This window comes from Littorina saxatilis, linkage group LG1 (assembly GCF_037325665.1).
Source record: "Littorina saxatilis isolate snail1 linkage group LG1, US_GU_Lsax_2.0, whole genome shotgun sequence".
Classification (NCBI taxonomy): domain Eukaryota; kingdom Metazoa; phylum Mollusca; class Gastropoda; order Littorinimorpha; family Littorinidae; genus Littorina; species Littorina saxatilis.
In genome coordinates, this window is record NC_090245.1 from 71,425,807 (window position 1) to 71,438,969 (window position 13,163).

Consider the following 13,163-nt stretch of genomic DNA (forward strand, 5'->3'; position numbering starts at 1 on the left):
GGCTCCTCCCTAGCTCCAACCCCTCCTTCCTTCATCACCTAAACATACTCCGGAAACTAACTGGAGTCCTTCATCGTGACAGTTCAGCATCTCTTCCTCGCCGACGCCAGAGCGCATGGGTGCACGAGTCATTCCAGAGTGCCGATCGTCTCCGCCCCAGGCCAGACAGTTCAGAAGTCACAGCACATTTGCATCGTGTGAGAGGGAGATCCCTGCGGACTTCGAGGGGAAAAGACTCAAACGCGCATTCATCGCCGAGCAGTACCTACCTCAGACTGTGAGATTATACTAGCTCCACCTTACTTGAACGCTGAAACCATCCAAGCTCGCGCAGTGCACAGACACTTTTGTACGGACCCATGCCTACTTGGTTGAGAAAGATAAGCAAAGAATAATACTAAGTCACATCATATCCATCTGTTTTGGCATCATTAAATTGATACGTTTAACTTTCATCAGTCTTTGTTGACCACTCCTCATAGAGCTCATTTCCACTATCATTCTCACTTTCCTTTACACGTACACCTAAACACACATATAAGTTTAACCCGACTCATAACAGATCAACTAGAACCTAAAATAACGGCGATCACAGTCTGCCAGTAGTATAACCCCCTAGACTATATTACAGTGAGAGCCAGGGTTTGTCACACTATTAACGTGTATCCCAAATACATGTATGCGCAAAATTTACCCAGGAGGAATTACGTCAGCTCTGCCCGACTTTTACATTCGTCAATGATACAATATTCACCGATTGCTTTCAACATGGAGGGCGGTGCCTAAATTGTCTCACCTGTGATTTGTAAATGGAATCCCGAAGGCTGTAGGCCTGAGGGATTCCATTTACAAATCACAGGTGAGACAATTTAGGCACAGCCCGACATGTTGAAAGCAGCAGGTCGATATTGTAATTGTAAATCTATCCATTCAAAGGATCTTTCTTTTTGGATGTGAAGTGGCACCTCAATTCATCAATTTTATTCATGACTTGTCACGTACTTACCATCGCCTTGGTGCAAGTATAGTCCCATGGAATTACGATGTGCTTAGCACATTATAATTCGCTTGGGGTTATTATGTGCTTTTCTATATTTTACAGACTGACTTTTCCATGGCTTGTTCCTTTTGAGAAGTCTGCAAAGGCCGAATCACAAAGTGACGTTCTCGCTAGAACAATTCGTCATTCATTATAACATGACGTCACATCCTTTTCATGTCTCGGTCACCAAATTGCGTACTTGCTGTCTTCCATTTCCCTTGATTTGTCTATCGTTCGTGCGCATGACCAACCGGCTGGCAGAAACTATTGCAGTCATGGCGACACGTGAAACACATGACTTGTATTGATACGCTTGCCAGGAAGTGTACATTGAGGCAGATCCATTTGGAGGTGAGACACGCTGATTGCCTGACCCCTGAGTGATTGCATTGACCAATCAAAATGTCGAATTAACAAAGAAGGATTTACAATTTTTTTTTAACCAGCGCCTTTCTTGTTTGGTGACAATTAAACAATTCTCAAACTCAAAGTTTTAAGAAGTAAAAATATAAAGGCTGGATCGAGGAGGTATTAATTAAGGGCTGCAAAATTCCACATCTACAGCCCTCAAAAGTGCAGCAAAACCGTAACACTTATATGCATTATCAAGAAACAGTGAAATAAGTGCTGTAAGTGTACATTTGCTCTACCACAATACAAACCTTCATTTTTGGTACAGTAAATGGAAAAGATTTACATGCTGTATTTTTTAATACCATCTAACAGCGATCTTACAACGTTCTGTTTAAAAGCTGTCTTAAAGAAGAATATTATATTAAACAGTTCTTATACTGAAAGTCATATTATGCACATGTATATGAACACATCCATCATGTCTTCAGACTTCAGTCAGACTGTGTGTGTTTGAAGCATCAATTTTCTGCAAAACAGAGATGCCCCCACGAACACACAAGCATGCAACCACATAACATAACCTAGCATTTTAACAATCCCCTGGCAAAAGTGGTTCCTTTTAGATGATCTAATATAAACTCTAAAGGCTAGCAATACATTCTTTTCCACAAGATGTGTTGCAAAGCAATATGCTGTCTATCTATTCTATATATTTTCTGTGTATTGCTACAGGTTTTCTAATGAAGTAAACTGTTTCTTAAGTATTGCTTCTAGCTCTTGTTAGTAATGATGTAATGCATCATGGCAAAATGACCAAACCCTGATAGCACTCTCACAAACAGTCAGATAGGGAATAGAGTTCAGCAGTGAAGACAAAAATACTGTTTCCTGTTTTGCAAGAAGAAGACAATTTCTAATGCATGTACTGAACTTACTGTTACATGTGGGATTTGCATGACTCAACATTTATAACTAGACACCAAAGCCAAAGAATGCACATGAGTCCCACACACAAAAAAGACTGAAACTGTGGCAGAGATAGGAAACTTGTGAACACAAAAGAGAGCAGAAAACATGCCATAAGGTTTGATCATCTTGCGTTCTGTTTCTAAAAGTCAAAAGCAAGCATACAAATAAATAAACTGTTAATTTACTTTGGCCCACTTGACCTTGACCTGGGCCAAAATCCAGGTTCACTCGATGCAAAGTGCCTGTAAACAGAGTGCATGCGTGTGCAATACGTCTATCAGTACAATGTCCGTGTTATAAGTCCACACATTAAGTGATATTGATTACAGCATAGTCATGCCTATTTATCATTGACCACTAATTCTGCACAGTTTTACAGATCATAAAAGCCAGTCCAGCTGATGATCGGTCAAACCAAAAACTAATATAATATATATGTATATATAAAGTGATAATCATGATCAAAACATGCAGTTACATGTACATGTGCTAGCTAGACCATAAAATCAGCTCAAAAGCTCTCTGATCTCAATTATGTTGGTGACTGTTGCAGTCATATATTTGCGCAGGCGGAAGCATGCACACACACGCACACATGGACAACACAGACACCGGTCCTAAATAAGCACACACAATAAATCTGTAAATATATGAAGAAAACTAAGGGGCATGTGACACGTACTGTTGATTTTCCTTTCTTCTGCTTCTGGTTCTAAGACTTTGGCGCATCATGGTCAGGCGTTATATCAACAGAACGTCAAAGAAAGGAAAAGAAAGCATAAAATATTTACAGAGCTGCCAATGTAATCCATGAACGAGACCACCCGAAAAATTCGCCCTGCCCTTTCCTGTGCTGAGAGCTATCTATAGACAGCTGCCAATGTAATCCATGAACGAGACCACCCGAAAAATTCGCCCTGCCCTTTCCTGTGCTGAGAGCTATCTATAGACAGCTGCCATGAATTTTTCATCAACAGATGCCTGCGGTCCTAAGACCAGAAATGCTTTTCTCTGTGCACACACTTTTCAGGTCAATAACTAAAGCTTGAAGAATCACAAAACAAAAACGGGTAATTTACTGAACATTGAATTACGGACAAAACCAAACATTTAGTAATATGTCATCATCCTAATGGTTTTTTTTATAGTGGACAGACAGACAAATGATATTGAGAGAATGAAGATAAAAAAGAGCTAAGACTCATTATAGGCATTGATGATCATATTCCATCTCAAATGATGTTGAGACACTCCAAAGACTTAGGTCATGTACTGGTGACTTTTCCATTTTCTCAACAATGAAATGTTCCATATATTAAGCATACTTGTTTCATGAATTAGGAATGTTAGAAAGCCTATCTGTTTAGCATTTCTTAAGCTTGAATTGATATGGACTTTGAGTGATTTCAAGGATTCTATAACATACGTCTTTGATTTCAGTAGTCACAGTGCAGAACATCTTACTCATGCAACAACAATTGTAATGGTGGCTGGTTTAATGACAAAAATACAATAAGTGCTGCACAGAGCGTATAACGATACCTTTTAATCACAAACAAACTGTGTATGTGTTGTTTCACTTCAGAGTTAGCTTAGATGGGAAAAAACTCATTCACAGTTTGTGTTAACAGTGGATTACACACACATGAGTGTCTATAAATACTGCAAACACTGAAGGACAGAGTCCTTGAGAGATATCTGAAATTCAAGTTGTCATAGTGGATGACCACAAAGCCTAATATTTATGATCATTGTGAAACAACTCCACAGCAACTTTATATACTCACCAAAAGCATCAGTACGGCCTATTGTGATCATCAAAATGTCAAGTTTACTTTCTTTTCTAATCATTTTAACCATATGTTCATGTGAAAGTTGCCCATACAATCCATTCATTTCAAAGAACCAAAATAACAGATTTATGTTAATATATAGAGGTTACAACACGAGTGGTTTTTTATATGGCTTGTATTTCAGTCAAGACCCAGCGGATGAATATCAAGGGACTCACGAGCCTCTGGCGAGTGAGTCCCTTTGATATTCCTGCTGAGTCTTGACCGAAATACAAGCCATATAAAAAATCACGAGTGTTGTAACCTCTATATCCCATGAAGATGTAAAAGACAAAGTGTGACGGAAACATCAAGCTTTAGTTGTCTGTTCAGATGAGGCACCTCTGCACATACGTAATATTCTAAAATAAGGCACGTCTGTTGATCTATGTCAAGTCGGTGCATAATGGTGGCTTGGTTGTCCCCGTCAGTTGAAAGCCTCTTACACGGATTTGACTGAATACCTAGTGGTTACACACGCATCTCCTGAGATCTTGGACACCTTCATCGTCTATAGGGGCTACTGCACCGCAGAAGAGATAGAAATTATACTCGCAAAATGCATTAAACAGCTTGTCCAGAGAACACTCGTTGTCGATGATGTACCAATAAGGGCGTGTGTACCGGGCACGCTGTAACTTCACATGAGCATAGTCTGAACATAGCAGTGCTGGTCGGACGGACTGGGTTTTTAACGATTACTAGTTTGACTTTTGTTTTAGTTGAGAGCACGAGCACACACACTCAAACACATACGGCTTGTCATGTTGATCACAAGAGAGAAATAGAACAGCGAATAGAAGGAAACATAACAGATTACGTCCCCTTAATATGACGCGATGGACGACAGACGTCATGAAATCTATGACGCTACGATGATAGTCTCGGCAAGTCGAGACTAAAACTCAGGTATAACACTGAACAACTCTCGCGCAAGTTCTCAAAAGCGTGGTTACCCCTTGCACATCCGGTCTATAGGTACATGTGCATTTTGGAATGTCAAGGACGACAGAAAGTAGAGCCAGCTATGATATATTTTGTGCACCCTTATTTATCCTCTATCTTATGTGTTATAAGAGTGCAATAGTTACATCATAGATGTAACAAGAGAACAATGGAAATACAAGAAATATATATACCTAGAGTACATTTACAGAGACAAAGAAGGGACTCATGGGATATATATATTTATCCCATGACCTGCCTCTTTGTCTCTGTTAGCTGAGGAGGTGATTATTCTGGATAATCCATCACAATCATATGGATAATCCATCACAAGCAAGTCTTGAACTTATCTGTCATTGGTCATTGTCTTTGATCTCAGAGTACAATTGAATAATTTATAGAGGTCATCGGCATATTTATCGTTAACTCGGGGACTATTTTCTTCAGCAAAACGATTGAGATATTCTGCGGTATAAAAGTCAAACTCACGTTTAGCTAATTCTTTCTTTATTTGGTGTTTAACGTCGTTTTCAACCACGAAGGTTATATCGCGACGGACGTTTAGCTAATGCTCTATACACATACATTTTAACATTGAAAAAAATAAAGAAAACAAAGAATACACATAATCTGCTGGGGTGAAAAGAGCTGAGTGAAGATTATTCAGAACTCGGAGTGTGTAACCTATATACATACGTACTGCAAAAACATCCGTTTCACTCATCTGATGACCGAGTATCGAACTGCATACAGGTGTGGAGATATTAAAAGAACGTAGGCACTGCATTTTAGAGATGCAGTGTATCTATAGCTTCAGCACGCATGTTATTTATAAACAGCAGTGCATAAGAACAAAGATCCTGATACTGTAGTCAAACATCAAAAGCAAACGCCCAATGTAAAATATGTGGATGGTAAAATCAAGCTGTGGCATAAAAAGAATACAGTTTCTTCAAAGTTATCAACACAAAAACACCCATAACAGATGTTGAGGACAGATGACTGCACTTGAAAAATCAAATTTCAATCATCATTCAGCACACTTTTTGGACATACCTGCAAAGTTTTGGAGCTGTAAGTCTGAATTGTTGGGTGGTGGTGGTTGGTTAAAGCGCCTCATACTCTGATCAGTGGTGTGCGTCGGACGAAAGACAACGGGTTCCGACACTGTGGGAGAGTTGGCATTCTGAAAGTAATTGCCAACAGTCTCTTTTAAGTTGTTATAATCATCAACGTATGTTAAACTCTGTCATGCTAAAGCAAGTCTTTCCAATTATCAACTACTCTAATACCTAAAAGTGTTTCATGCAGTTACAACAAACAAGAACAAATAATTGAAAGAAGGCAACATGTTTATGCACTAAATGCTGAAGTTAGGGTGGAAACTATAAAATACTCTATAGTATAATCTTCATGTATGCATATATATCACATACAAACGAAGTTACATGTTTAAATAACAACTCAGTTTTATGCAGAACCATCAAAGTTTTCATTTTTGGATTTGCAGTCTGTCTGAATAATTTTAATTTCGGAATTTCTGTGAAGATGAGTTTTTGTCGTATATAATTTGTCTTCATGCATCATCAAAAAAGGAAGCAATTGAAATGTTAGATCAGTCGTTGGGACTGTACTGTACATAACAAACATAGAGATTCAGCAAAATTTGATATTACATGAATGTTTTTTTGGGGGACTCATGTTAACCATTTAAAATTGTAATTATATAGAGTAATACCGCTTATTTGTACATATCATAAGTGTTGAATACAGTCCATGAATGAAAGTTACAGACAACTGGTCATACAGACAAACATTGGAAAAAGAATTTTAAATTCACTTATACAAGTTATAGTAATACCATACACCCATACACGCAAATCAAGAATCTTGCAATGTTATTCACTATAATTTAGTATAAAGAAAATTTTATGTAATGCATAGTTCTTCATTTTAATGTTTACTGAAAGTTAATCACTTTGGTTGAAATTAAAAAGAAGTTATATGCACACACACAAAATTAGAAGCAAAAAAGACCTGCATACAACTTTAATCAAATACTAAGCTCTATTTCACAGGCAAAAACCCACATTTACAACTTATCATATATACATGCAAATAGAACCATCAACAGCAAACACACTATACCTCAAACACATACGGTGCAAAACTCAAATTTTAGCAAAACATGTGTTAAAGAAAGTACTGAACATATATACCCACACACATTTGGTCTGCTATGTACAAATATATATCCCTCCTTACATGTATTGTGAACACATGGCAGGAATGCAGGTGAATTACAACACATGGCAGGAATGCAGGTGAATTACAACACAGTCCAACACGGCAACAGCAAGAGCAAAGCTAAGGAAAAAAACTATTTATTTTTCCTACCAAAGAAGCAAATATAGCAGGTGATCTTTCATTATTATTGCAATGGATACCTAATATTTTGACCTTCACCCGATCACGTTTTGGACACAGTCTGGATGATGTGGGTAGTGTACGACCCATACTTTCTAAAGAAGGATTCAACGTAAACAGTATGGGTCGTATACGACCATTGCCATCCGAATAGGGATAAACTTTTTACCACCTGAAGTGTCCTCTTTGCAGAGTATGGGTCGTGCACGCGCAACACCATCCGAATACAGATAAACACATAAAATTCCATGTTAAATTCCATATGGGTCGCCCATGACACAAAACATCCGGACTGTGTAGTTCCACTTACGTCATCGTTTGTTTGTTTACAAAGATAAGTCATCAAAAAATGGTCGATGGGAAGGCTCTATGCAGGTGTTTGAGGACTACATAAAGTCTCAATCAAAATCTCACAATAGTTTCACAAATACAGACACTTTTGTGAGGTTCTGGATTGTCCACCACCCAGGAAGCACGGTGAAGTTTAAACAGACCAGAAATAAGCATAAAAATGAAAGAAAAACTACCGAACTATCATAAAAAAAAAAGCTTACCTTCTTTGAGAGCTTTCATGACTACTGTTGTTACAGTAGAATACATTTCTACAGAAAATGTATACACGTAACTCAAATAACCATGAAAGTGATCCACTGAAGGCAATAAAAGTACTGAAGCAATTCCTATTAAAAGTAAAGAAAACACTAGTCGGTTATTGAGGAATTACCCGTGAAGACTTGATGTCTTCTCAAGTCAAGGTGCCAAAGCTCTCCTAATTGTCAGTTGTCACCTTACGCGTGTCCTTGGATGAAAACAAAACAACAACACAAATATATAAACAAACTACAGGACTACGTCATCTGCCAAAAAATGTTGTTAATTGTTAATCATACTGCATTGTTTACTTTCAAGATTTTAACACTACTAAGTTATATTTTACTACCCTGCTGGATTATTCTCATTAAAATGCTAACAATTGGACTTCAAAGCAACGCACTAACTGTTTCTGCCTACAAAATGCGTCAGGAACAAAAATGACTTGACTGCAACAGTTACTGATACAAAAGTCTGTATAAACATGACTGCATGCACCCAATGATATGAGTTATATATATTATACATTTTCTGGCATGTATGTGAAAGCACATATACATGTACGCATGCACTAGCGCTGATGGGGTCTATGTCGACCAAAAGAGTGGGATTCCCTGTATCCCGTGTGACCTGGAATAATAGGCCGTGAAAGGTGGATGCAGCGCCTAAAGGCAGTCGATCTACTGGCCGATGTGAATGCGTGATATATCTATCTATACATATAATAAAAGAGAGTGTCTGTCTGTGTGTCTGTGTGTCTGTGTGTCTGTGGTCGCCATACCTCTGAGATGGCAAGAGGCAGGAACAAGATAGTGTGCACGTACACTCCCTAGGTGCCGCAGATGTGCACCTGGGTTTTAGTTTCTTGATTCACTGTTTCCTTTCTCAGATTATGGACCTCCCATTTATTGAATACAGCCTATATGGTGCAAGACCAGTTCAGTGCCTACTGTTCACCTGTAGCAAGCACATCATGCCAGTGATATTAGAGACTCGCTGTTGCTCCTATGAGGGGAAGAAATGAAGAATGAAAAATTAACTGGACAGTTCCGGAAATTTCTAGAAGGTAAGGGAGATAACTGTTCACCTGTAGCAAGCACATCATGCCAGTGATATTAGAGATTTGCTATTGCTCCTATGAGGGGAAGAAATGAAGAATGAAAAATTAACTGGACAGTTCCGGAAATTTCTAGAAGGTAAGGGAGATAACTCTTTTTGGTCTGTGGTCGCCATACCTCTGAGATGGCAAGAGGCAGGAACAAGATAGTGTGCACGTACACTCCCTATGTGCCGCTGATGTGCACCTGGGTTTTAGTTTCTTGATTCATTGTTTCCTTTCTCAGATTATGGACCTCCCATTTATTGAATACAGCCTATATGGTGCAAGACCAGTTCAGTGCCTACTGTTCATCTGTAGCAAGCACATCATGCCAGTGATATTAGAGACTTGCTATTGCTCCTATGAGGGGAAGAAATGAAGAATGAAAAATTAACTGGACAGTTCCGGAAATTTCTAGAAGGTAAGGGAGATAACTCTTTTTTGTCTGTAGCAAGCACATCATGCCAGTGATATTAGAGACTTGCTATTGCTCCTATGAGGGGAAGAAATGAAGAATGAAAAATTAACTGGACAGTTCCGGAAATTTCTAGAAGGTAAGGGAGATAACTCTTTTTTGTCTGTAGCAAGCACATCATGCCAGTGATATTAGAGACTTGCTATTGCTCCTATGAGGGGAAGAAATGAAGAATGAAAAATTAACTGGACAGTTCCGGAAATTTCTAGAAGGTAAGGGAGATAACTCTTTTTTGTCTGTAGCAAGCACATCATGCCAGTGATATTAGAGACTCGCTATTGCTCCTATGAGGGGAAGAAATGAAGAAAGAAAAATTAACTGGACAGTTCCGGAAATTTCTAGAAGGTAAGGGAGATAACTCTTTTTTTGTATCCAAACAAAGGAGGTAAAGCTAATGATAATGGGATAGCGAGCGTCTTAAATTGCTACAGGGCTCCGCTTACTCCCGGGCGAAGCCGGGCTTAACTGCTAGTTGTGTAATAAATTCCATCTCACACGGCATTAATAGGTAACATGCGCCTTGAGTCACCTTGTGTGGTGAGATACGTGCGCGATATAAATCCTCGTAAATAAATAAATAAATAAATTTTTTAAAAATACGTGGAGTTCCTGTAGGGGGATTTCCTGTATACAGGGAATCCCACAGGGTCTAGTTCCAGTAGTGTTTAGCTGATATCGCTGAAAGTCACGTGATGCTTAGCGACATCGGTAGAATTTGATGTTTTTCGATCTTTAGTGATAATTCTTAGAAATTCGAGTATGGTTTGCAAGTTTTATTGAAAAACTCTAACCTGTGGGATTCCCTGTATACAGGGAATTCCTCTACAGGAACACCACCTACAGGGAATCCCTCTCTTTTGGTAGACAGACTCCATCAGCTGCACTAGCATGTGTTTATGTAGGAGTGTGTCTGTGTTTACAGCAATACTGCTGTTATCATTTTTTTTATTTACGTTATCACTAAAAATAAACCCCATACAGATGAAGCATGCAATTGTCAGGAGAAAATGGTAATTATGGCAACAGAGGACTACTAAGAAAACGTCCCAAGCACTGAGAGAATGACAATAACATGTACCAGCAGTATACACATGCATACATTTTACATTATGTGAATGTATAAAGTCACAACAATTTTTTTCTCAAGAATTCAACAAACATGAGAATAGGTGGTTTAGAAGTCAATACAGTGGAACCCCCCTTTTAAGACTCCCCCCCCCCCCCCCCCCCCCCATTTAAGACTTCCTCCATTTTAAGACCTTGCTTTTTCAGATGTTGTGTTCATAAGCTCTGTAAATTTACCTCCATTTTAAGACTCACTCCTTTTTAAGACCTGATATTCTCAGATTTCTGAAGGTCTTAAAAGGGGGGTTCCACTGTATATAACAAGGCTTAAATGCATGTTTCAGTCAACAACTGAATTAGCTACTCTATGTTTTATGAGGTGCTGGTATTAAGTACAATGTATCTCTCAAACTAGAATTTCTATTTATGTAACCACACTCTGAATTACTGTTTTAACATACCTTGATGAAAAGTTAACATTAAAACTAGTCTTGGTTTATGTATGCTGTCCTACGTCTCTAAAGTCAACTGCACAAACACATATAATCTATAGTATACACAATAGCGCTTATAATTATATTCACTGCTAAGAAATAACATTGTCACCAACTTTAACTATAGCAGCTAGTATATATATATATTATATATGCCACATATGAATGATATTTTGTACTCCAGTATAACTTTTAAGAACTTCAATATCATCCAAATTTTAACATATATATATCTTTAATCTTATGCAACAAACTGAAACAAAGCACTGTGTTGTGCACATTGTCACAAAAGTAAGCAGTGCAAGTCACAACAACAGATTCAGAGAAACAAACAGAAAGATAATTATGCTTGTTTTTCATGTCTATACAGTGGAACCCCCCATTTACGACTTTGAAAAAAAACATAAAAATAAGGTCTTAAAATGGGGGTTTGAGTTTTTGGGGCGGTCATGAACTTGGTTGCAGTGTGCTGTCATGTTTACACACAAAAATACACACTGTTGCAGTTTACTGTCATATCAACACACACACCCACTCACACATTACAGCAGAATAACTTAAACTTAAATTTCAAAGAAAATGTACTAATGGTGTAATGCTCGCTCCCCGCTGAGTGAAGTACATTTGACATTGTGGCATGTTAACCAACCAGTGAAATCCGAATATCCTAACTCGATGGAAAGCATAACGACTTTTCTCCTGAATCAGCTTTCCGCTCACAGGAATTTTTCTTCGCCTTGAATTGCTAAACTAGTCCCATACACGATTATTGAGGTCTCCGAACAGGCACCTCTCTTTGTGTACTTTCGCTTCGCTATCCTTCTTGCCATCTCGATAACACAGAGTCTTTATCCTTGACAATACAAAGGATTTGCATCTTTCCGACTCCTAAGGAAGTGGCGATTGCCATTTCGTTCGATGACTTTTGAGCTCTCTACTCAAGAGTCAGCGCTTTTCTCTTTCTTTCGCCAATCTTCGTTTGTCAACAAGTTGTCGAAAAACTGACAAGATAGCGTACAGAGCAAAACCGGCGCACGCGAGATTTTTTTCTTTATTCTTCCGTCTTGCGATAGTTGTACAAATGAGAGCCACCATGTCACATGTGTTTTTGTCTGCTCAAAAAATGCGCGAAAGTTGTAAACCATCCCCAAAAGCTTGGTCGTAAGTCGCGTTTTGGGGTGAGTCGTCCACTGGGGGTTCATTATAGAGAAAAATGCATCCGTGTTGGCAAAATCAGTCGTAAAAAGTGGGGTCGGTAAGGGGGAGTTCCACTGTAGATGCCAATCCGATCAACCCACATATCACTACCTTAAATTTCTTTTGTAAATTTGTCAGCGCCAAATCATGCTTAACATACCTCTTTCAGGCTTGAAAATCGACCTCTCTGCTTGTTATAACTGTACATCCTCCTGTCTACACAATCTGTTCTTTGTTTTTGGAGAACTTTATCTCAGCAATGTCTGTTGTCCATTCCGAAACAACTATAAATTGGTTTCCATTTCATCAAATACACTGGGCTGACAAATGCAATATGAACGTTAACATACATAAAATACATGTATGTTTTCATTCGTTTACACCTTTGACGCCAGAATCATCCTCTTGGCTGCCATCTCATCAGTACCGTTTTATAGTCACGTTGAGAGAAACAAACATGGTTACTGTAGAAATGTGCATAATCCAATCCCTGTTGAAAAACTGGCGGCACTCCTACTGTATAAACAAAATACAAATGTAAGTGTCAGTGTTTGTGAACTACGCAAACACTACACGTGGAAGCAGACTTTGAATAAATCAACTATCAGGTGGTCTTTCCTCTCCCATTTGTTGGGGGTCCGCCATCTTGAAACCGAGGAAGTGGCAAAGTCAC

The 13,163-nt window shown here is 38.6% G+C and overlaps 1 protein-coding gene across 3 annotated transcripts in view; it reads right to left on the minus strand.

Moving 5' to 3' along the window:
• The window catches only part of LOC138977554 (leucine-rich repeat-containing protein 49-like), a 60,600-nt gene extending 47,438 nt beyond the window's left edge, over window positions 1–13,162 (minus strand). For 2 of the 3 annotated variants that reach the window (XM_070350367.1, XM_070350366.1), the window contains exons 1-4: window positions 12,651–13,162; window positions 8,294–8,368; window positions 6,199–6,328; window positions 2,551–2,607 (exon numbers count right to left, since the gene is read on the minus strand). In XM_070350367.1, coding sequence (XP_070206468.1) covers window positions 2,551–2,607; window positions 6,199–6,262 — 121 coding nt within the window. In that variant the 5' untranslated portion in view covers window positions 6,263–6,328; window positions 8,294–8,368; window positions 12,651–13,162. The remainder of the gene's footprint in view (window positions 1–2,550; window positions 2,608–6,198; window positions 6,329–8,293; window positions 8,369–12,650) is intronic. The other variant, XM_070350368.1, reaches the window with a different exon arrangement.
• Between the last annotated feature and the right edge of the window lies 1 nt (window position 13,163).